Source organism: Dreissena polymorpha, chromosome 14 (assembly GCF_020536995.1).
Source record: "Dreissena polymorpha isolate Duluth1 chromosome 14, UMN_Dpol_1.0, whole genome shotgun sequence".
Lineage (NCBI taxonomy): Eukaryota > Metazoa > Mollusca > Bivalvia > Myida > Dreissenidae > Dreissena > Dreissena polymorpha.
Window position 1 is genome coordinate 3,787,683 of NC_068368.1, and position 27,040 is coordinate 3,814,722.

General features: G+C 35.1%; 1 protein-coding gene and 1 long non-coding RNA gene across 2 annotated transcripts in view; both read right to left on the reverse strand.

The window, feature by feature from the left end:
* Positions 1–1,403: 1,403 nt before the first annotated feature.
* LOC127858274 (uncharacterized) lies at positions 1,404–8,018 on the reverse strand. Its single transcript, XR_008038838.1, has 2 exons — positions 3,592–8,018; positions 1,404–3,445 (listed from the first exon to the last, which is right to left on the reverse strand). It is a non-coding gene; the product is annotated as an uncharacterized LOC127858274 (long non-coding RNA).
* A 61-nt stretch (positions 8,019–8,079) lies between these two features.
* LOC127858268 (uncharacterized) overlaps positions 8,080–27,040 on the reverse strand; it is a 37,216-nt gene continuing 18,255 nt past the window's right edge. Inside the window, exons 2-5 of the mRNA XM_052395257.1 lie at positions 17,777–17,910; positions 10,979–11,740; positions 10,556–10,613; positions 8,080–9,443 (exon numbers count right to left, since the gene is read on the reverse strand). Coding sequence (XP_052251217.1) covers positions 9,184–9,443; positions 10,556–10,613; positions 10,979–11,740; positions 17,777–17,910 — 1,214 coding nt within the window. The 3' untranslated portion in view covers positions 8,080–9,183. The remainder of the gene's footprint in view (positions 9,444–10,555; positions 10,614–10,978; positions 11,741–17,776; positions 17,911–27,040) is intronic.

A 27,040-nucleotide genomic window follows, 5' to 3' on the forward strand; every position in this document is an offset into this window, starting at 1 on the left:
TGCAAACAGTTTTGATCCAGATGAGACGCCACAAAACGTGGCGTCTCATCAGGATCCAAACTGTTTGCTATTCTGATATTTCTTTGAAAAAAAATCGAAGAGAATGCTCATTTCAGAAATTCAGCAGACAACATTTTAGCAGAAGACAAATTTCCCAGCATGCGAAGTGTTAAGTTTAAGTTGGCAGAATTGTATCGCACATGAGGTTTGTGACTTAATGTTGCTTTTAAGTAAACTTTAAGAAATCATTAAGATATTTTGTATGAATGCAAACATGGAGAACTTTTGTACGTGGACACGTCTATAATGTACATTTTATACATATGATCCATGCTCTGTGGTTATTGGACTGAAAGCATGTTCTCAAGTGTCGTCCTATATAAGCCTGTGCAAGCCTGTGCTCAAGTGTCGTACTATATAAGCATGTGCTCAAGTGTCGTCCTATATAAGCCTGTGCAAGCATGTGCTCAAGTGTCGTCCTATATAAGCATGTCGATGAGCTCAAGTGTCGTCCTATATAAGCATGTGCTCAAGTGTCGTCCTATATAAGCATGTGCTCAAGTGTCGTCCTATATAAGCATGTGCTCAAGTGTCGTCCTATATAAGCATGAGCTCAAGTGTCGTCCTATATAAGCATGTGCTCAAGTGTCGTCCTATATAAGCCTATGCTCAAGTGTCGTCCTATATAAGCATGTGCTCAAGTGTCGTCCTATATAAGCCTGTGAAAGCATGTGCTCAAGTGTCGTCCTATATAAGCATGTGCTCAAGTGTCGTCCTATAGAAGCCTGTGCAAACATGTGCTCAAGTGTCGTCCTATAGAAGCCTGTGCTCAAGTGTCGTCCTATATAAGCCTGTGCAAGCATGTGCTCAAGTGTCGTCCTATATAAGCCTGTGCTCAAGTGTCGTCCTATATAAGCATGTGCTCAAGTGTCGTCCTATAGAAGCCTGTGCAAACATGTGCTCAAGTGTCGTCCTATAGAAGCCTGTGCTCAAGTGTCGTCCTATAGAAGCCTGTGCAAGCATGTGCTCAAGTGTTGTCCCATATAAGCCTGTGCTCAAGTGTCGTCCTATAGAAGCCTGTGCTCAAGTGTCGTCCTATATAAGCCTGTGCTCAAGTGTCGTCCTATATAAGCCTGTGCTCAAGTGTCGTCCTATAGAAGCCTGTGAAGGATTGGACTACGTAACCTACCAACCGATAGACAGGAGCAAAGGAATATATCATACCTTCTTTAGTGACATAAAAAGCATAATTGAAAGATGTACAAATTTCCAAACAGTATTGTAAAACATTCTTTTGTCAATTACCATTGGTAGACATTTGTGGTGAGATTAATCAAATAAATCTGAAACATATTCCCACTTGAATACAAAATCCTGGGGATGAAGTACCACATAACACATAATACTTGTTTACAATCACTTTATTTCAATCTGAATCCGTTAATACACAGGAAATAATATGTGCTGTGCTCAGTGAAATATGGGTTTAATGCACGTGTCCTCTCAGATGAGCCTGTGGTTATCAGGGACAACACATTCCACTCTGATGACATGTTTTGTTTCAAGTCAGTCTCGTCTAAGCAAAAATCAAGTTTAAGCAGAAAGTGTTGTCCCTGTGCAGCCTGCACAGGCTTATCTGGGGCGACAATTTACGAACATGCATTAAACCCCCTTTTTCACAGAGCACGGCTCATTTCTAAAAACATTTATATAACTACTACTGGTATGTAACAAGCGTTGAGCATGTGAAAGTATGAAACATGTATTTGTTCACATGGTTTGCTTCTTTTCAATGCTTGCTTGCTACCTGGCTTGGCTTCACAGCATTAATTAATTATACAGAAAATAGCAGTGTTCCTATCAAATTTTATGTGACAACATTAGTATTCATTTGATAATAAAGAAAACTGCTGTTATCAGGTCATTTAACATGCATGCATCACCAATACACCTCCAAAGTTAAATAATATGAGTATTAAATACATAATGTACACAATAAATTATGTAATATTACTTATAGTTCTGAAAAGAGCATGAACATAAAAATATAATATCACAACTATGTAACAAAATTCATTATTGAGACTGCAACTAATTAAAGGCAGTACTTACAGTACCTAAAAACTGACTTCAACAAATGTAAAATTAGTTTTTATGCAGTGAAAATGTTTGAGTAAAGATGTATGTGTGTGTGAATCAATTAAATTTCTATCAAAAAGACATTAAACTATCATAAAAATAACACTGAAAACAACATTATTTTAAATATGCCACGTTTTGAGAAAAACTGGGCTTAATGCATGTGCGTATAGTGTCATCCCAGATAAGACTGTAAAGTCTGCACAGAAATATTCTTCACACTTTAATGGCAATTTTCATAAAAAGTCATTTCTTAGGGAAAATCAATATAGGCAGAGAGTGTAATCCCAAATTAGCCTATGTGGCCAACACTGTCTAATCAGGGACGACACTTTAAGCACTTGCTTTAAGTCCAGTTTTCCCAGAACGAGTCTCAAATACAGGCTACACTGGTCTTGTCATCAGTGTGAATAAGTATTTTATATGTACTTGACAAGAACATGAATTAACTCTCCTATAAAACAACACCCAATAACTGGCCCATATACAGAATAGTTTTCATACAGTGAATGCTATATTGCTCAGTCTGAATTTTTGATTGAGCACCTCATATTAGATCATTGCAGCTTTATTTCAAAAACTTTGTTGATGAGATTAACACAATTGGTTGGCTGTTTTATCTGTATGAATGCAATCTGGAAAGTTTGTTTGTTTTGGATCTAAGTCTATTCTTGATTCTTACGGTAAGTCTAAGAATGTTTGATCACTATGGACCTATTCATCAGACTTAAATATTCCCAATAAGCACATGACTTTCCACACAAACAAAAATAATTATATCAAATTAAGGGACATCAAAAAACAATACTGTAAATGAACATATACAAAAACAACAACAACAAGATGCGTCTGTGAAACACAATGTCCCCCTATATGACGTTTGACCTTGAAGGATGACCTTGACCCTTCACCACTCAAAATGTGCAGCTCCATGAGATACACATGCATTTCAAATATAAAATTGCTAGCTTCAATATTGAAGAAGTGACATTACATGAGCAATTTTGACCCATATATTTGACCTTGAAGGATGACCTTGACCTTTCACCACTCAAATGTGCAGCTCCATGAGATACACATGCATGCCAAATATCAAGTTGCTATCTTCAATATTGCAAAAGTATTCATAAAATAAGCGATTTGGGCCACATATATTTGACCTCTGACCTTGAAGGATGACCTTGACCTTTCACCATTCAAATTGTGCAGCTCCGTGAGATACACATGCATGCCAAATATCAAGTTGCTATCTTCAATATTTCAAAAGTATTCATAAAATAAGTGCTTTGGGCCACATATATTTGACCTCTGACCTTGAAGGATGACCTTGACCTTTCACCACTCAAAATGTGCAGCTCCATGAGATACACATGCATGCCAAATATCAAGTTGCTATCTTCAATATTGCAAAAGTATTCATAAAATAAGCGCTTTGGGCCACATATATTTGACCTCTGACCTTGAAGGATGACCTTGACCTTTCACCACTCAAAATGTGCAGCTCCATGAGATACACATGCATGCCAAATATCAATTTGCTATATTCAATATAGCAAAAGTTATTGCAAAATGTCAAAGTTGGCGCAAACCAACCAACCAACAGACCAACCAACAGACAGGGCAATAACTATATGTCCCCCACTACTATAGTGGGGGACATAAAAACCAATGCAGCACAAGCACACATAGTTAATATTTGGCAGTAAAAATATGAATACAAGTGCAACGATACATTTAATCTTAAATTATACTTATTTTTATCATATTTTCAGAATTTTAATAGAAGATAAGCATCTTATGGCAACTTTCTACTACTGTTAATCCTATAAAAAATTAGGAACTCAACAAAAAGGAAATGCATATATATAACTCAAAATGCGGAATTTGAAAAATAAAGAATAAATTAATTAAAAACACTGTTAAGAACAGGAAATAATATGAGACTCATATTTAAACAAAGAAGCTTTTGTGGTACTTCTTATAGAAGCAACATAAAGCAACAAACACCATATGCGGCCAGTGTAGCTCAAAACCAGCACATCAGCACAGTCTGTTCAGGAGCAAACCTGTCCGCCCGTGAGACTACGAAACCTTGCATGACTTAACAGTGGACAGGATAGCTACTCATCAGGCTGCACTGATGTCCTTGCTGGCCTGGAGCTACGCTGGCCACATTTGGCATAAAACTCAAATCACATTTGGCGGCTCATACATAGTTTTAACTGGAACACAAAAAGGGGCATTTGGAAAAGACTGCTACATTATTCATAATATACCTCAAGTTTTGCTCTTTTTTCAATTTAATTCTCTGCTGTTTAAAAAATACTAAGGAATAAATTGAGTACATAAAGACAACATACCAAATTTCATGTACCACAAAACCGAATTAACATACTGGTATAGTTTCACGAATTAAATAATCTATACATGTAACTTGATATTGGAGCAACAATGTGAACATAGACATCTCTATTGAAATATTGGAATGGCACCAGCAGGATGTATACAGGTTAAAATAATACATAAAGAGGCATATTGATAAGAGGTATAATTTGATGGCTAATATGGTATTATATTTTCCTAAATAAATGGATGCTAACCGTATAAGTCCTATTTTTATATGCAGTCCCCACATTCAAAAAAGGGAAGACAGTACTTTCCACTTTGATTGTATTTTTCCTGTAAAGGAAATCTCTTCATTGCAAAAACAGAAACTTATGTAAACAGATTAGCCTGTGCAAACTGAAGACCTCATTTTCCTAGATCATGGCATGTTTGTGTGTAAAGAGAGGAAACGTCCACTGTTTTTAAAGATGTCTATATAATATAAATTATATACATTCAATGGGAAAAAAACGTTAATATGCCTCTTTCAATATCTACATAAACATGTGTTAATGCCCTTTAATTTATTTTACAAATATTTAATCTTAATGAAAGTTTGAACATTATAAATAATTGTTATGTTCAAATAATATCATTATGTTTTTAAAAATCTGAGTTTGCTTATACACATTTTCAGATGGTATTGAACTGAAAATAAATGACATGTCTTGGTTGAAAATGAAACTGGGATTATCTGCACTTAATTTAAATATATAATATAAGTTAAAATGCCAGTAATTTAACATCTGCTGCTTTGTCCTAAGATTGTTATCTATAGATAATCTTTTAATTACTGTAGATTTATTTAATGTCATATCATTAAATTTTGTCCATTCCTAAAATCAGGCACATACGTTCGTATGTAAACGGTAATTTTGTATGTTTGTATAATTTAGTTTGAATGTCTGACAAACTTCTGCAGGCAATGTTCCTTTAACATTTGATTTCATGCTTTAGAGGACACACAAGCATTTAGTGTCCGACTAATAATATTAATGTCACAGTACATTTAGCTAGCTATTTGTCTTAATTATGCGGAGTTATTATTTTATCACATGCCATACCCTGTTTCCTATGTTATATAACCATTACGAATATTTTTATCTTACACATGTGTTATATACTTTTTAAGCGTTTACAATGTCTTAGTTTTTGTTTATTGTTTATTGACCAATCGCATTTTGTTATTTTGCTGAAATGACGTTGCAACGTACAATGACGTCAGGAAATGTAAACAACATTCGGGATTTATCATTATGTTTACCTAAATATTTATTTAATTTGCGCATTTAAAAGCGTGTGATAAAAAAGATCTGACACTCGTCATATCATACCATATTTTATTAAACGAGTTCAGGAATTTTGTAAGTAAGCGAGCCTTTGGTGAGCTCACTAACGAATTTCCTGGACTCGTTTAATAAAATATGGTATGATATGACAACTTGTGCCAGATCCTATATATCTTCTACTTCCAAGTGATACATTACAATGGAATAGAATCTTTCTATTAAAATTAATAAGTGATGAAATCATTCAAACACTTATACATACACTGGGGAAATTTAACCTTTACCACTTATAGATAGGTATTTTGACTTACTTGTGGTCCCTTTGAACGTTTTTAATAAAAGACCTTTCTTACTTGATTCAAGTTTTAAACGCTTAATTTCCAACCTTAAGATACTGATGAGCAGCAAACAGCATAAAACCCGAACAGACTGCAAGTAACTCGCTGGCTGTTCTGGTTTTATATTGTTTGCACATAGCCACTTTACTTTGCTTATGAGCGGGAAAGGATTAAAGACCCTTGACACCAACATACTGGATTTATACTAATTGTTTAAAACCATTCCAGAAACAGAGTTAATCCTATTCACATTTAAAATTCAAATTTCAAGCAAGTGGCCTAATTATAGAGCTTGCTCTGTCATTTTCCAAATTAGCCAATGGCTACAAATGTGAACATTTGGCTCATTAAATTTCCATTTGGCTGCAAATTTTTTATCATAAAACCCCCATAAAATTGATAAAATGTGAAAAATAACTGTGTTCAACAGTTAATTTGGCAAAAGAAAATGTTTTGTCAGTTGGAGCCCTGAAATGCATGCTTCTTGGAATGCAAATTGGAATACATGTATGGGTGATTTCGAACACAAAACAATATGAAAAACAAAAGCTGTAACAAGTTTGCATATCATGCAGTGTCCCTTTAAAACTTTAAAACTTGCTCTGGGAGACAGTTGCTGAATGCATTAATGTGTACATTATGTGTTGTCCCATATTAGCCTCTGCAGCCTGCACAGGCTATTCAAAGATTACAGTTTATCCTGTCACATGCCTTTAAATCAGCCCGATAACCAGGTAACCTAATAACCTCTAATATCTGTCAGTTGCTGTCCGCGCATGCGCACGCCTGTACTATTTTCTATTTATAAAATATACTTGTTTTCAATTAAAAAAATTACAACATACATGTAAAGTACTGTTTGTTTAAAAAATATTATTTTAACAGCATAATTTCGTCTTTGTGTATTGAATTAAAAACGATTGACTCGATTTCTGTGTTGTTTAACAAGACGGAAGCTAGCCTAAGCGTTTTGCATGACGTGACGTCACAATGTTTTTGCTGCAGGGTGTTTTTTCCCATATTAAATATTTAAACACAAAATACTGGAAAACTATGTATTTTACAAACATTTCAACGAATGTTGTTAATGTGACAGGATAAATAGAATAATAGGTTGGTGACGTGGATGGAGAATGGTTATCTGGCTCGTCGGAGGATCAACTTCCTCCAACTTGCCAGATAACCATTCTCCATCCACGTCACCAACCTGTTATTCTCTATATACTTTTGTGGTATCATTTGCTAAACGGAATGGTTTTCCTAGCAAATATCCAGTTGAGGCCAAAGTGCACACATTAAGCCCTGTTTTCCCACAGCAATGCTCCAATAATGGTCACTTGATTATAGTATACACCGGTCAAACATCTTAATAAACTACAGTAAAGCTCAATGCATATTTATAAACATATGATACTCGAGGGCAACTTTTCTGCTACCTTTCAAAGGTACTTAGATTGTTTCTTTAACAATATACTAGCAAAGGAGGCCTAATTAAAAAATAATAATTTATTCTCAACTAACTATAATTCATTTCTTTTATTTTCAAAACCTGTACCTCACCCACCCCATTAGCAAACTCATGCAAACATACACATATACACAAAATAAATATATTTGCACCAATTATGACCAAATAAAAATAAGATAACATTCAAAGTCAATGAACAAATCTAAAATTCAAAATACTGATTCAAAATTCTTGTCATAAAGTAACACCCAACAGTAAAACAAGCAGCTTACATATTCTTAACCCTTTGCATGCTGGGAAATTTGTCGTCTGCTAAAATGTCTTCTGCTGAATTTCTAAAATTAGCATTTTCTTTGATTTTTTTTCAAAGAATACTATCAGAATAGCAAACAGTTTGGATCCAGATGAGACGCCACGTTCTGTGGCGTCTCATCTGGATCCAAACTGTTTGCAAAGGCCTTTAAAATTCAGCTCCAGCGCTTTAAGGGTTAAGTTATTAATTCTGCAATAAAAACCTGTGAATTCTTTACCATTTAAATGCAAATCGTATTAAAGGGACTTGCTCACTGATTGCCAAAATTAGAATTTTAAAATTGTTTGTGATTGATTCCAAAAAAACAACAGTATACATTACAAATATGCATAGAACTTAAGACGAAATGACAGAAATACATATAAAATATAATTTTAACAAAAATTCTTAATCTGAATAAATAAAATCACAAAGCGTTTGTGTTTTTTCCACAGTAGTTTGAAACTTAGTGTTTAAAATATGCAACAATTTCCATTTTAAATGATTCCAAATGTATAAGTGACTGCTTGATTTTTAAGAAAGTATAGAACTTTTTAGTACATTTTTATCAATCAGAAAAGCTATAAAAAAAATCACTTTAATTTACATAATGACATAAAAAAATATATCTGCTGATATGTTTCAAAAATAATTTAACCCTTTCAGTGCGGGAACCGTATTTTGAAGGCCTGTGCAAACAGTTTGGATCCAGATGAGACGCCACAGAATGTGGCGTCTCATCAGGATCCAAACTGTTAGCTATTCTGATAGTATTCTTTGAAAAAAATCGAAGATTATGCTAATTTGAAAAATTTAGCAGACAACATTTTAGCAAACGACAAATTTCCCAGCATGCAAAGGGTTAAGCCTTGTTCTAGGAAAACTATTTTTAATGGATGTGTGCAAAGTATAGTCCCAAATAAGCCTGTGCAGTCCGCAGAGGCTGATCATGGACAAAACATTACGCATCTTATTAAGCCCAGTTCTTCCAGAATGAGATGCAATGTATGAAGATTACAAATCCAATGAAACAGGTTTCCCAACTGTTAATATTTACAAAATGTCTCTATGCAGGGAATGTAGTGAGATTTAATAATAACAGGCAACAATTTATGTACAAAAGCCAGCAATCTCATAAATATAGCGTTACAATTCACCTTTAAATCTTAAGCTACATAATTTGTGACATGAACACATATATTCTTTACATGATCATCTAACCACCATACCTTTTTAAGCTCTAAATCACTTTCCTACAATTACTTTCAAGTTTTAAGGCATAAAATTGATCATATTTGGAGCTTTATTTTTCTCTTTTTCCACTGACGACAATCCAGGAATCTGAAAGCATCCCACCGGGAAACTGCTGACAGTTTTGTTGTACACGGTGAGATCAAACTCCATACACCCCGATAAGTGGATCTTGTGGTCCTCATTTGCCACGTTCACTTTTGCCGTGACATTGGAAAACAGCGTACAAAGGCCAGCGACTTTCCCTGCAGCCTCTAGGCAGATCTTGGGTGGAAATTCCGCTGAAAGAAACAAAATGAGCCTTACTCTATGAAAACAGGGCTGAATACATATGTATAAAGAGTTGATCCAGATTAGCCTGTGCAGTCTGCACAGGCTAATAAAGGATGCCATTTTCTGACTAGGCGGGATTTTTTATTCAAAGAGACAAAGAGATTTCCTTTAAAAACAAACAAAATCCATAAAAACAGACTTCATCGGCAGGCTTATATGGGAAGATACTTTATACACATTCATTAACCCTTTACCACCCTTTAAAACTGGGTCAGGTGGGGTAAAGAAACAAGGTCACATGGTCAACTCTTAAACAATCTAAATGCCACATTTACTGCCCAATCTTCATAAAATTTTGTCAGAACTTAAGTCCTTATGATGTTTCCTCGGTCATTTATTTCTGGAGCACTAGTAAAATGGTACTTTATTCATGAACACACAGAATTTAAACCAGCTCTGTCAGACTGAGATTAAACGATTTGTGTTAACTTAAAGTAAAAATGCAGATATTAAAAATAATATTTCAGAGTCATTATAATTAAAACATGTTTGGCCTCACTCTGTTAGCCCTTTGCATGCTGGGAAATTTGTCGTCTGCTAAAATGTTGTCTGCTGAATTTCTAAAATTAGCATTTTCTTCGATTTTTTTCAAAAAATACTATCAGAATAGCAAACAGTTTGGATCCTGATGAGACGCCATGTTCTGTGGCGTCTCATCTGGATCTAAACTGTTTGCAAAGGCCTTCAAAATTTGGTTCCAGCGCTGAAAGGGTTAAAAAGTGACAATGGCTATGTCCAAACAGCATAAAACCAGAAGAACCGAGTAACTCGCAGTCTGTTCAGGTTTCATGCTGTTTGCTGCTCATCAGTATCTAAGGGTTGGAAATGAAGCCTTTAAAACTTGAATCTAGTAAAAAAGGTCTTTAATTAAATTTAATTTTCTAAGGGACTACAAATGCTTCAAAAAACGTATCCAGGCTAGGCCTGTAGTGTCATTCCTGGTAAGCCTGTGCAGACTACACAGGCTAATCTTAAAGACACTGAACACACATGCATTAAAATGGCATATTTTTCCATATTCTGGCTCAGATGACAAAAACTGTTTGAATATTTTCCTTACCTGCAATAACTCTGGAAAAGTATTGCTTCTTGTCAACAGAAAATTCATACTGCAATTCCTGAAAAATGAAACAATCTTTTTTCATTAGAATCTACTTTAAGTTTAATCTAAGTTCGAGCAATCTTATTAAACATTTGTATCAAGGCATATGAATAATGTTTTATAACAAATTATAATATACACGTTAACCAAGATTTTCTTATATCAAATCCCCTTTTGCAGTAAAAATCCCCGTCTGAAAGGACCAGCCACCTTTCCACAAAAGAAGGAAAAAACACTGGGCTTTCCACCAGGTCCTGATTGATAAGCACCCTGTACTATTTTGTGACCCTAGATCTTTATCTAAAACATTTTTTTTCCAAGTTTAATTTTACTTAATGTAAGTCTGAATGGAAACAATGATGCAATGATGTCTGAACTCACCAAAGACTTGGATGAATACACTATGGCAGCACATGATGTGCTATTCAACCTCATTCTCTTGTTGAACACACGAACACAACACAGGCACGAGAGATCTTGGCAGTCACAGTACCCAAGTCCATACTTGGCCGCAGTCACATTCAACAGATGACTAGAATTGGGCTGCATCAGCGGCTGATACTCCATCTCTGTCAAGTTTTGCTTCTTTTGAAAATATTCTGTGTCTTTTATGATATTACCAATGTCTTCTACAGACAAACTAAGGTTCCAGTTTGTATGCTGATAAATTAATTTCTCGTATTGCTTCTTCTTATAGACACCTAAATCTGCCAGTTTCTGTAAGGTTTTATTTTTCATGGATTCTCCCAATGCTAAAACTTTACTTTCCACTTTTTTCAAAACAGCCTGTTCTGTTGCATTCATTTTTTCAACCAGCTTTGTGCCATTCTGAATAACTACTTTCCCCTCTTTTAAACTTTCAATATGATTTTTAATTACTTTAATATCCTCCTTAATCTCTTTAATGGGATCCTGATTTTCCTTCTTCTCTTTTTGCTTCTCTTCATTGACTTTAGCATTTCCACCAATTTCTACATTCTTGCCTGCAGTATCTGGCTCCAGATAAACAGCCTTCTTCACCCCTACGATAACATTGTTTGGCACTTCATCTCCAAATGGTTTAATGTTCAAGTCCGGGAGTAACTCTTCAGGGGGAGGGTGGGGTATTTTGGGTTTCTCCAACTGAGCTTTGACATCATCGTCCTGAAAGGAATTTTTGCTATCAAGAGTTACCATATCAGAGCAAATCTTTTCATATATTGATATCTACTTACAAAATACCAGTTATGATTTAAACAAGCTGTCAACAAATGAGCCATACTTTCAAAGTTTCTAAGTTTCATACATATCTTTTCAATTAAAATTGAAGGAATTGGTAGAAAAACATAAACACTCACATTTCAAACAAGAGGGCCAAGATGGCCCTAGTTCGCTCACCTGAGAAGAGTGTGTTCATTGAATTTTTACCAAATGTATTGGGCTGTTTGTAAAACATGCATGTCTGCATATGGGCTGTCAGTTGTAATGGCAGCCATTGTGTGAATATGAATATATTAGTCATTGTGACTTTGACTTTTGACCTTGGTTTCTTGAGTTGTCATCTGGACACCATTTTACAGTGTTGAGTCATTGTTATTAAAACGTTTGACCTAGTGACTTGAACATTATGTTGGCCATCTGCCAGTCATGATCAATGTAACTATGAAGATCATGAATCTAGGCGTAAGCATTGTCAGTAAATATCAAGAAACAATTTTATTGCTTTGAGTCACTGTGATGTTGATCTTTGATAAAGTGATTTGAAATTCAAAAGGGGTATTTTTATAATCATGATCAATGTACCTATGAAGTCTTTATCCTAGGTTAAAGTGTTTTTGAGTTATCATTTGAAAACCAATTTTTGTATTTTGAATCACTGTGACTGTCACCTTTGACCTAGTGACGAGAAGATCAATAGGGGTCATTGGTGAGTCATGATCAATGTAGCCAACAGTTAGCAATTTACATTCCAAACCTAAATTTGGTACATGTAGCTATATATTTTAGAACCCTTTATCAGCAGTAGCATATATCCCCTGTTAATGTCTTCTTTAAACACAGCCTGTTGACCAGAGCTCACACACTAAAAAATTAGCAAAATGTTATTCCTAATCCCATACATTAACTTCATAAACAATCAATGTGTGTATCCTTCTGCATGACTCATTCCTTCCTCTCTCTCATAATCAATTTTAGGCATCATTGGGTTAATATCAAATTGAGTTGTGTGTGTTTGTTCTTGTGTACTTGTAGATTTTAGAACACATATGAACTGTAGTGTCCTAGTCTGATAACAAAATAATAATTGTATAGTGTTTTCATTGTTGACATGTAAAGATTTTAAATTACAAAACAAACAAATGAATTTCATTCCATCTTGCATCGTTTCAAGGTCAGCCCACTGTTAGTCTGTCTGGACATTGTCAATTTAGTGCTTTGTGTTTAATTACCAAAACAAAAAAAAATTAAACCACAAACATCTTAAAAAAAGATGCAATGATTATAATGCACACTTGTCAGATGGATAACAAAGTTATAAGATGTTCAAAACATCTACATGATAAATTCCATTTTTGATTGATTAAATAAGAAAATTCTATCAACTTGATCATTATATTGTTTCATGATCCTAGGCGTACGCTTTCTTGAATTATCATCCAAAAACCATTTTACTGTGTCAAGTAACCGTGACCTTGACCTAGTGACCTGAAAGTCAATACAGGTCATCTGGAAGTCATGATCAATGTACCTATGAAGTTTCATGATCCTAGGCATAAGCGTTCTTGAGTAAACTAATTTAACTATTTTGGGTCACCTCAATGGACCTATGAAGTTTCATGATCCTAGGCGTAAGCGTTCTTGAGTTATCATCCGGAAAACATTTTACTATTTTGGGTCACCTTGACCTTTGACATAGTGACCTGAAAATCAATAGGGGTCATCTGCAAGTCATGATCAATGTACCTATGAAGTTTCATGATCCTAAGCATAAGCGTTCTTGAGTTATCATCCGGAAACCATTTTACTATTTCGGGTCACCTTGACCTTTGACCTAGTGACCTGAAAATCAATAGGAGTCATCTGCAAGTCATGATCGATGTACCTATGAACTTTCATGATCTTAGGCATAAGCGTACTTGAGCTTTCATCCGGAAACCATTTTACTGTTTTGGGTCACCGTGACCTTGACCTCTGATCTAGTGACCTGAAAATCAATAGGGGTCATCGGTGAGTCACGATCAATGTAGTACCAGGGGTTGAAGAATCCACTCGACCACTCGCATATGCGAGTGAAGTTGAAGGTCAGGCGAGTAAAATTTGTTAAATACTCGACCGACAGGCGAGTGCTGTTTTTCAAGTTGAGAAATATAAATTCAGTTCCAGAACTCCTTCCACATCGATACAAATTGCAAACAATTTTTCGAACGAACAAAAATACTTTTAGTACACAAAGAAACTGCACTTTCGTTTTGACAATGAAAAATGACGTCACGGGCACAGTTAAAATAATTCTCGAAATCGGCTGCGCTCTTTTCGTCGTTGTCAGTGCTCTTAGCTAATCGATTCAAAGTGAATAAAACTGTTAAATATATTGATCATTCCGTGAATTTTAATGTAAATATCAATAAAACAATAATACATCACTGGTTAATTATAATACTTCTGATATTTTCAATGAAAAATAAACAGAAAAAATAATTATTAATAAACAGAAAAATTCCGAATTTCGTGATCAGAAGCCTTAGGCAAAATTTACCCTATTGTTACCGTTTGTCAATCAAGCGTGTCTTTCAGTAAAAGTTTGTCTGAAATATTAAAATGGAAAAGGGTTCTATTTTAAAATATCTGCAAGGTGGTGGCGACAGGGAACAGAAAAAATTAGAAAGGTCGTCAAAATGAGAAGCGGAAAGAATTGAGAAAAGGAAAGAGGTGCAGAAAACGTAAGGAAAGCAAATATAATCCATCAGATAATGTAGTTAATTTGTTTGCAGTTTAGTGTCACTATGTTAAGTAGGTTTAAAAGGTTCTGGTTGATAATAACTATAAATATAGATATCTATTTTTTTTAATGCAGGGCGAGTAGATTAAAGTGAAGGGCGAGTGGATTGTCAGGCCTACTCGCCCTGCAGGGCGAGTGGCTCTGGAAAAATTCTTCAACCCCTAAGTACCTATGAAGTTTCATGATCCTAGGCATAAGCGTTCTTGAGTTATCATCCAGAAACCAATTTACTATTTCGAGTCACCGTGACCTTGACCTTTGACCTAGTGACCTCAAAATCAATAGGGTTCATCTGCGAGTCATGATTAATGTACCTATGAAGTTTCATGATCCTAGGCATAAGCGTTCTTGAGTTATCATCCGGAAACCATTTTACTATTTCGGTCACCGTGACCTTGACCTTTGACCTAGTGACATCAAAATCAATAGGGGTCATCTGTGAGTCATGATTAATGTACCTATGAAGTTTCATGATCCTAGGCCTAAGCGTTCTTAACTTATCATTCGGAAACCATCTGGTGGACAGACATACGGACCGACATGAGCATAACAATATACCCCCTCTTCTTCGAAGGGGGGCATAAAAATGTGACTTCCATAGTGTTCAATCACGAGATTTAACAACCATTTTTGAACTCAACTCTTGCATCAAAGAAACACATGTTCTTACCAAATTTCATGAAAATTGGGCCAAAAATGTGACTTCTAGAGTGTTAACGTTTTCACTATATAAATATAGAGAAAATGCCTCGCCCACTGGCGGCTATGTTTTTTCACCGATCCGAACCATTGTCGAACTCGTCCAAGATATCAATAAAACCAATGTTTTGACCAACTTTCATGATGATTGGGCAAAAACTGTGACTTCTAGAGTGTTTACAAGGTTTCTCTATAGCCAAATAGGGAAAACTGCCACTATATACATATAGAGAAAAATGCCCCGCCCACTGGCGGCCATGTTTTTTTACCGATCTGGACCATTTTCAAACTCATCTGAGATATCAATAAAACCAATGTTTTGACCAACTTTCATGATGATTGGACAAAAATTGTGATTTCTAGAGTGTTTATAAGGTTTCTCTATAGCCAAATAGGGAAAACTGCCACTATATACATGTACATATAAAGAAAAATGACCTGCCCACTGGCGGCCATGTTTTTTCACCAATCTGGACCATTTTCTAACTCGTCTGAGATATCAATAAAACCAATGTTTTTACCAACTTTCATGATGATTGGACAAAAATTGTGATTTCTAGAGTGTTTATAAGGTTTCTCTATAGCCAAATAGGGAAAACTGCCACTATATACATGTACATATAAAGAAAAATGACCTGCTCACTGGCGGCCATGTTTTTTCACCAATCTGGACCATTTTCTAACTCGTCTGAGATATCAATAAAACCAATGTTTTTACCAACTTTCATGATGATTGGACAAAAATTGTGACTTCTAGAGTGTTTACAAGGTTTCTATATAGCCAAATAGGGAAAACTGCCACTATAAACATATAGAGAAAAATGACCCGCCCACTGGCGGCCATGTTTTTTCACCGATCTGGACCATTTTCGAACTCGTCTGAGATATCAATTAAATCAATGTTTTGACCACCTTTCATGATGATTGGGCAAAAATTGTGACTTCTAGATTGTTTACAAGGTTTCTCAATAGCCAAATAAGGAAAACAGCCCCGCCCACTGGCGACCATGTTTTTCAACAAACCGGAACCTCTTTTGAACTCAATCAAGATATCATTAAGACAAACATTTTGACAAAGTTACATGAAGATTGAACATAAAATGTGACTTCTACAGTGTTTACAAGGTTTTTCTTTTTTTTTTTACCTAGTGACCTAGTTTTTGACCCGGCACAACCCAGTTTCAAACTCGGCCGAGATTTTATTGGGGCAAAGCTTATGACCAAGTTTCATGAAGATGGGACAAGAAATGTGGCCTCTAGAGTGTTTAGGAGCAAATGTTAACGGACGGAGGGACAGACATACGACGGACAAAGACAGGTCAGAAAAGCTCACCTGAGCAATCAGATGAGCTAAAAAGCCTCTTTGGAAAAAATATCATGGAATTTATAGGTATGCTTTCCCTTTTGGAAAAATCAGAGGGATTATAAGTTTTAAATAAATACAAAAAGCTGATTGTTTTATTATTTTAGAATCACATTATGATAATGATAAAGTTACCACAATGCAAGTAACTCGCAGTCTGTTCAGGTTTTATGCTGTTTGCTGCTCATCAGTAGCTTAGGGTTGGAAATAAAGCCTTTGAAACTTTAATCTAGTAAGAAAGGTCTAACATTAAATTTAACTTTCTAAGGGACCACAAATGCATCGAAATACGTATCTTTGTGGCAAAAGGTTAAATTAAAAAATGATTGACAAAGTTACAGTCTTTATAAGCTTGGGCACATGCACAAACACACATACACACAATCAATGTGAGATTTCCTCACTTGCACTTGACGAACATTTGGCAAAGCAAATGACTTATGTTGGATCCTCTTGAAATCATGACATTAAAGTCTAGTATACATTATTGTTCAGCATGTCATATTATGTATCCGGAAAACAGCCTCCTCATGGTTGCAAAGAATTTTTACAGACCATTTTCAAACTACATCCAAGAGATTTATAATCATAATAAAACATTTTCTGAACAAATTTTATGACAATTGGGAAAAACCTTGAGGCTATAGTTTTCAACAAAGTCACATAAGAAAAACTGCCCAATCCCCTAGCAACCATGTTTAAAATGCACAGGAACAATTTTTGAACACAACATACCGGTAGATATCGAATGTTAAATATAATAGTTTTTGTTGTTTTCATGGGTTTACTAATAAATGTAATTATATAGAATAATAAATGTTATAATCTGAAGTATATGTAGTCCTGAGCAAGTATTATGTTAATTTGGCAAAAAAAAAGACCTACAGATGTTCACAAGCTTTTTATTTCATTTGAGTGGTTGACCTAGTTTTGTACCTTAGGTTTGAAACTCCAGTGATATTTTATTGGGACAAATATTCTTACCAAGTTTTTTGATCATTGGGCAATTAATCATAAATGTGGCCTCTAGAATTTCACAAGGTAAATGTTGATGACGCACACCAGACAAAGGTGGGAATGATATTCTAAGGTTTGCTACAAAGAGACTTAAAAACATATCGGCAAAAAATCTACTTACCACAGTTTCAATGGGTGGAGGGCCAATGACCCTTCTTGTTACAGAATTCACAGGGATGTGATTTATCTGATTCACTTTCACCAGAGGGTATGCTGCATCATGGAAACGATGATCTGAAGCAGGTTTTTGTTGGCCTGAAAAAATAGTGTTCTATTTGATGCAAATGCCCGCTAAACGTGCACCCACTGTTTATTTTGGATACATGGTAATGATTCAAATTGTATCTAAAAAGTTTTAAAAAAAAGGTTGACTTTGTGTCCTTTGTTTAGACACAGGAACTATTTAGTTGAGTGTATCAAAGTCAGCAATAACTTAAGACTATACTGCTGATTTCTTGAATTTGCATGCTGGGTAATTTGTCTTCTGCTAAAATGTCGTCTGCTGAATTTCTAAAATAAGCATTTTCTTCATTTTTTTTCAAAGAATACTATCAGAATAGCAAACAGTTTGGATCCTGATGAGACGCCACATTCTGTGGCGTCTCATCTGGATCCAAACTGTTTGCAAAGGCCTTTAAAATTCAGCTCCAGCGCTTTAAGGGTTAATAAGTGGTTCCAGGAGAAATTGCTTGTTATGAGCATTTTCTTAGATAGAAATCTTACATACTGAGTTATTGCCCCTAAAAGTAACAACATACAAAAATAACAAAGGACAATAACTCAAAACTAAGACACAGGAGGGTTCAACCTGGATCTTATATTTGACAATCAACTAGATAATGGAGTACAATTATGGACAGTTATTACACAATCCCTGGATGCATAGTAAATGAATGACTAAATAATGCATAATTAATCAAATTTGTGACCTCTGACCTCAATGTGTGACCTTGACCTTAGTCCCTAGGATTATGGGTGTTGAATGTGAAGCACCCCCAGATGATTAAGAACAACTATGGCAAGTTTCATGGCTCTGGGTCATATGTTAATGGAGTTAAAACTCTAAGCTTATATTGAAAGGATTTCAAGCTATAAACGGCCATAACTCCGTTATTAACAGATGGTGTACAATGCCATTTGGCATGCATCATCCTCTTATCCATATATATACTCATACAAAGTCCGCCAAAGCACTTCCGCCAAAGCACTTCCAAGATATGGCTCCAGACACCAAAGTGCCGGATCGGACAGAAAGACGGACGGACAACGCCAAAACAATATCCCTCCGCCTATGGCAGGGGGTAAAAACAGTTTAATTGTTAGTGCTTGTGATTGAGAATTTGTGATGGAGGACGCGTGCTTAATTTGTCAGAAGGTAGTTGCAGCATAGCATCGCGTGACATCTGTGACAGATATGCAAACTATATTTAATATATTGACTACGGTACCTAAGATATTTGCCCAGGCCTTTTCTGCTCCATTTTGGGAAAACGCCACACTGGAATTTTGGGAATTTCGCATCGTGAAAAAACCCATTTTGGGAAAAATATTAATCACAAAACTGGCTCAATTGGGAAAAATAATCGCATGTAAATAGTGTTTCTTATATTTCAAAGAAGCCGTTTACTGGTAAATAACAACTATTTTGATAACATATTATTAAAATTTTACAAAATATTATGAACATGTGTGATAAGTGCAGGTTTTTTATGTGATTTGGGGGAAAAGGCCAGGCCTTTTTTGAGGGGAAAAAAATCGCACAAAACGCCAGATTTTGGGGAAAATAAGGAAAGTCCTAAATAAGAAATTTAACATATTTTACTGTTTTTAAAACAAATTCGAGAAAACAGATAATTTAATTATGCAACATTTTTCTATTTTCTACACTGGATCAGGTTAACTTATATATTTAAAGGTTTAAATTTTGGAATCAGGAATTTTTTTTTTCAATTGGGAAAAAAACAACCAGATTTGCATTGGGAATGGGGCTGATATTTGAACCCGTGGCATAGGTCAAAAAAAGCCTGTTGCCAGTAAATGTATTTCCCTAAATAAGGTTGAATATATAATAGAACAGTAAAATTGATGACATTTTTATATTTTGCACATTTTTTTATTTTATTTTATTGTCAGTTAAACTTTTGCAGAAACTTTTTTATCTCAACATATGCAGACTTCGCACTTTGCCAAACGTATGATTGTACTTGCTGATTAGTTAACAGGCTTTTGATTGGTCCAAAAGAATCTTCGTGAAAATTGGGATTATCCACTTACATTACGAAGTTAAAAATAACTATTGGTGGTTGGTTCCCTGCATCTTAAGGACAAGTCAATAGATGTATGCGTCAAGAGGGGCTCGATTCAAATACAAGTTTAACCCTTTGCATGCTGGGAAATTTGTTGTCTGCTAAAATGTTGTCTGCTGAATTTCTAAAATAAGCATTTTCTTAGATTTTTTTCAAAGAGTACTATCAGAATAGCAAACAGTTTGGATTTTGATGAGACGCCACGTTCTGGATCCAAATTGTTTGCAAAGGCCTTCAAAATTCGGTTCCAGCGTTGAACGAGTTAATTTGCGACTTTTTAGAGAAATCAAAACAACAGCTGTGAGTCAGATTTAAATAGGCATGTACAGACTGTAACAGCGATTTTGTATAACCAGGTGATATCCTTTTAATTTTCTTTCTTTTGAATAAAGATATTGTATCAATCATGTGGAAATAATGTGCAAAGCCTGAAAATCCTCAACAGCACGCAGACAGTGATTTTCAAACACCCATTAGCAAGTTGAATGATTACCAGTATAAGCTTTTCCCTCGTAAATTTGTTGACTCATGGAAGACAGAAAAACTGTAACATGCAAGGTGACTTTAACCGGACTGAAATTCACGCTGGCTAAGGATATATAATATTTTCGCCTGGCTGCTTTACTAGTGTGATTACAAACAAAGGATTTGGAACAATGATTGGTGCATTTAATAAATCACAGTAGAAATCAACAAAACCGGGTCAATATAACAAACTAATCAATAAGAACAACGGAGGAGCCTGGTCTGAGACTATGGATGGGACTAGTCTGAAACTATGGATGAAACTATGGATGGGACTAGTCTGAAACTGGATGAGCCTGGTCTGAGACTATGGATGGAACTAGTCTGAAACTATGGATGAAACTAGTATGAAACTATGGATGGAACTAGTCTGAAACTATGGATGAAACTAGTATGAAACTATGGATGAAACTAGTCTGAAACTATGGATGAAACTAGTCTGAAACTATGGATGAGACTAGTCTGAAACATGGATGAAACTAGTATGAAACTATGGATGGAACTAGTCTGAAACTATGGATGGAACTAGTCTGAAACTATGGATGAAACTAGTATGAAACTATGGATGGAACTAGTCTGAAACTATGGATGAAACTAGTATGAAACTATGGATGGAACTAGTCTGAAACTATGGATGAAACTAGTATGAAACTATGGATGGAACTAGTCTGAAACTATGGATGAAACTAGTATGAAACTATGGATGGAACTAGTCTGAAACTATGGATGAAACTAGTATGAAACTATGGATGAAACTAGTCTGAACTATGGATGAAACTAGTCTGAAACTATGGATGAGACTAGTCTGAAACATGGATGAAACTGGTCTGAGACTATTTAGGAGCCTATAGTCTGATACTATGGATGAAACTGGTCTGAAACTATGGATGAGCCTAGTTTGAGACTATTTGCGTCAAAGCTTAAACTGTAAGCGTTAGATACAGACTGTCGCTTTTCCACATTGGTTTACTCAGCAGACAAGCCCTTGCTAACAACTAGTTTTGTCACTTTTCCGACCACAATGTGGAATTACTCAGTAGACAGAAAGCTAAAGTTATTTACCTAATAATATTCAATGTGTTTGACTTGAGAACCAACTTCAAAATCATTCTTATGATGAGAAGCTACTGCTTATATACAGACAAGTCACTTGATAACCTAGACGAAACTATTCTACAAAATGGGTAAAAACTAATTTACTTCAGCCTTATGAAACAGCACTGAGATACAAGTAAACAATATACACTTATTTCATGGATGCGCGGTGAACAGTCAAAACTGTTTCCCAAGGTATCAGGGATGACTTTGGTACTGTTGCCCGAGGCCGAGGGCAACAGTTCCAAATGTCAGCCCTGATACCGAGGGACAACAGTTTTGACTGTTCACCAAGCATCCATGAAATAAGTGTTTTAATACCTGATCAAATTTCCAACATAGAAATAACACCAAACTAAATTTTTATTTACACACAACAGTAATCGATAAAATAAATAATTTTGACTGTTTAACTGTAGAATGACATCATTTTTTTGACGAAATAACGTCATTATTCCAGCGGGACACAGTTCAAACTGTTGACCGGTCAACAGTTCGATATTCACCTGGTAACAGTTTAAAACATTGCAAATTTCTTTTTCGACGAGGAAATAGCAATAAATAATTAATTATCATTTATATAAGACATCAGGTAATAATGTTCAATTCATATTAGTGAGTTACCAATTATAGTCATGCAGTAAAAAGTTATATTGCAAGTCAATAATGCAAACTGTTTTATTAATTTCAGAATATAAACATGTGTATTACCCAAATTGAAATGCTAGCGTCCGATCTATTTTATCCGAATAACTGTAAGAGGATGATGCCGTATTATAAGAGCAATGGTTACACTCTACTTTTATTAACAAACTGATCGAAGGCAGGCAAATTCGCTACAAAACCATGGTTGTCATTTACCAGAACTCAGGGGTTGGCCCAGGGTCAAATTTTAAGAAGTCACCTCTCTCTTGGCTGGCATTTAAAGAGAAGTGAGCAGAAATAAAAGAGAAGTTATGCTTTTTTATTATATCTATCTATATCGTAATAAGTTTCATTATTTTACAATTTGAAATTACTGAATACAAAATGTAAGTTAAGAATCCTGCTCTTTCATTTATTTTAATTGTTCATTGAATTAACAATCAAGTAATAAGAAACCAACTAAATAGACAACTTACTTAAAGCATTCAAGTGTGCATTAAAGTAGTGTTTTTCCCAGGCCATTTTAGCGTGGCGAAAAGCCACGCCGCCCTTTCGGATCGCCACGCTGCCCTTTTCAAAGGCAAATTTCGCCACGCGCTCCTTTTTTAAAGGCAAATTTCGCCACGCGCCCTTATCGATAACATCTTTATTGCCTTGCGATCTAACTTGGTCCGCAAAATCAGCGTCCTTGATTGTCTGTGACGCTCCGACTGTGCTTGATTTACTCGAGAGACGCAACGTCTAATCGACTATATTATTTGAGCAGATTTAATCTATTACAGTGCTCGATTTATACGCATAATTACATTAAAAAACACAAACAAATTTATTCTTTATCGCTTTCGTCTTTAAGATAATTAGATCTAATTATTCAAATAATTACTGAGACGTATACTAATTTAACAAAATGCGAATCGCGTATACGATTTAACGTTGCTATGCGCACCTGTCGCTTACATCATTTGACATTTGAACAACATGGCGGACTATACAGAATTAAATTGCCACTCTGCAAAAATGGCAAATAACGTCGTAAACGATCGAATTAACGATGGAGATTATACATTAAGAAGGAATTAATGAAATGTCTGTGATAATCAACGATGCATAAAAATGTTTTAGATAGCAACAGCATTGTTGGCGATCAATTTACTTGCAATGTTATTTTAAACATCTGGCAAGATTATTTTTAGAAAATGGGATAAGACAAACATGGTTTCATTTATATGTTAGTGGATCTGTGTATAATCAGATTCATATGCATATATTGCTTTATTATATGTTTGTCGTGCTGTACAGTTTATTGACACAGCATGGAACTTAAATGTACATTGCAAGGTAAATATATTAATATAAATCATAGTAAGTTAAATACATCAATTACAAGAAATGTGCTTGTTTATATGTTATTTTTTCCACAACTGCTTCAGATGCGATTACATGTTGCCCCGTAATTCAGGTATTCAGGGAACTTTTTTGCCCTTTTTTGCCTAAACTGCGTGCTAAAATGCCCTTTTTGAAAGTAATGCGCCATGCCCCTTTGCCTTCCTGGGAAACACACTATAAAGTGAGTATATTGTTTACATCCACAACCCTCACACCCCAAAAACAAAAATACTATTTTCAAGTGGGGGGAATTCGATATAATAAATTAATAATTAATTTAAACAAGAGTGCCAAACTGTCACAAGATACGCCCGTTTTAAGGTTTTGGACACCATGCTAAATGCTTGAAATGCACTAAGTGACCTAGTGGCCTAAATTTTAACCTGGAATGACCCATATTTGAACTTGACCATGATGTCCTTTAGACGCAACAACTGACCATATTTGGTGAAGATCGGAATAAAACTACTTCAATTACTACAACTAATAGGGTTATTTACCCTCGGGACTTCGGTTAATACCATTGCCCGAGCACACTGCTTAACATAAAACTCTGCGTAAAAAAGCCAAAAACGGCCATAATATGGACCACCCGATTTTACTGGGCTGTACCATTTATAATATAGGATACTTAGCAGTGTGGATGCGGTGCTTTGATATGAATCTAGTAGTTTAAAAATAGCTTTACTTATAATAAAATTAGATGCGATATAAACACAATACTCAATATAAACTTCATATTGTCTGAGCCTAACGCTGTTAAAAAGCGGCGTTTCTATTGGTTAAAAGGCTTATATAACGATGGCGCTGATTGGCCGAAATTTCTTATTAACAAGGGCTGTTTGTAAAACATGCATGCCCCCCATATGGGCTCTCCATTGTAGTGAGAGCCATTGTGTGAATATGTTTTTTGTCACTGTGACCTTGACCTTTGACCTAGTGACCTGAAAATCAATAGGGGTCATCTGCCAGTCATGATCAATGTACCTATGAAGTTTCATGATCCTAGCCATAAGCGTTCTTGAGTTATCATCCGGACACCATTTTACTATTTCGGGTCACCGTGACCTTGACCTTTGACCTAGTGACCTGAAAATCAATAGGGGTCATCTGCGAGTCATGATCAATCTACCTATCAAGTTTCATGATCCTAGGAATAAGTGTTCTTCAGTTATCATCCGAACACCATTTTACTATTTCGGGTCACCATGACCTTGACCTTTGACCTAGTGACCTGAAAATCAATAGGGGTCATCTGCGAGTCATGATCAATCTACCTATAAAGTTTCATGATCCTAGGCCTAAGCGTTCTTGAGTTATCATCCGGAAACCATTTTACTATTTCGGGTCACTGTGACCTTGACCTTTGACCTAGTGACCTCAAAATCAATAGGGGTCATCTGCGAGTCATGATCAATCTACCTATCAAGTTTCATGTTCCTAGGCCTAAGCGTTCTTGAGTTATCATCCGGAAACCATTTTACTATTTCGGGTCACCGTGACCTTTGACCTAGTGACCTCAAAATCAATAGGGGTCATCTGCGAGTCAGGATCAATGTATACTGTTCATCTGTTGAGTCGCGTTACTTAATCTTATTCTCGGAAATAAAACATCAAAACACAACTTACCAATCAAATGAAAAAGTTTTCATTTAACCCCATCATAATGTTTATCAGAAATGATATAAATAGTATAAAATTAACAAAGAAAACGAAACAACGCTGAAAAATACGAATGGCTATCGGCCATTTTAGTCCTAGTTTATAACATCACTTGAGTCGCGGTAATTAAGTCAAACATGTTTACCGTAACATAATTGAGGTTATTTTACACTAAATTTTCAAATTCATTACCATATTCATTGCAAAGGGATATCAATGTTTAAATGTTATAGTTTTTCAAGTTTATTCATACATTTTATTGTTTTATTTGATTAAACAGTGTTTGTCGTTCATTCTTCAGCAGAACAACAGTGAATGCACAAAAATGTGCTGTCTCTTCTCAGGACCCTAACATCACAGCAGTATGTCAAGTGGACCCAGTGTCTGCACTTTGCAGATTATTTCTGTCTTAGCTTCTTGTCTCTGAATTGTTTCATTTTCTGAAAATAATCAAAAAGATCTGGTTAATTATTTTTCATTGAATACTTTTGTATTCACAAGTTTAAATGAAAGTGTTGAGCCTGACCTATTAACTAAACTGATAGAATTACTTTTTGTTAATCGTTTTATAAAGTGTGTTAGTTGACCTAATTGATAGGCAGACGAACTTGTAAACATTGATGAAAAGGTTGACAAATACCGATTCTTTTCTTCTTCTTTTACTAGATTTTAATTAAAAACATATACATAACGAAGAAAATGAATAAACTTACCAGTATTCCACTCATTTTCACCCAGAAAATAGTATTTCAATGAAAAACGAAAGTAAGTCTGCTTGTTGACAATGTAAACAATATTAGGAGGCGCTCAACGAAATACCGCGAGTCAAGTGATGTTGAGTATACCTATGAAGTTTCATGATCCTAGGACCAAGCTACTTGAGTTATCGTCTGACAACCACCTGGTGGACGGACCGACAGACAGACCGACACACCGACCGACATGAGCAAAGCAATATACCCCCTCTTCTTCGAAGGGGGGCATAAAAATTACAAGTAGGTCAATCCGTTTTAAAATAGAAAAATTTCTCATAGGACAACCTTGAACTTGAGTGCACTTTACAGATTGTAAACAATAAGAATTTCTGTGCAGGAAATATATGAGATGAAAGAGAAAAAAAAATTACATCCAAAAGAACTTGAATTTTAATGAAATACATGAATTGTTTTATAGTAATAAATTACTATGTTGATGTTATATTGTTATTCTTCTTCTTATTATTGTTATTAATATGATATTGTTATTGGATGTTTTTAAAAGGAAAGAGAAAGAGAGAGAGAATAGACCAATTTTTATAAGTAAACATAGTGGAAATACATACTGTTGTATGTGTCATCATCATTACTAGACCCACTGTTCAGTATATACTGCAATGGGTTTGTTGGAGTCTTTAAACTTTGTGATCTGTGTTTTAAATGTTAAAATTAATATAGAATTACTCCAATTCTATGTTTCTACGAATGAAAAGAAATACACAGAAGTGTAATATGTTGGAAGTAAGCAAAAATTATTAATATTTTAGGATTTTACAGATCACAAAGTGGTTTAACATTGCCACTACTAGAATGTATTAAATCTATGGATAGATGGGAATTTGTTGTTTAGAGTTATATGTTATACAAAGAACTCTTAGCAATGGAAAGATATAAAGATTAATAAACATTAATTAATAGGAAAAAGGAGCCTGATTTAAGAGCTCTAATAAGAAAAGGGGGATTTGAATGTAAACATGCAATTATATAGAAATACAAGGGCTGTTTGTAAAA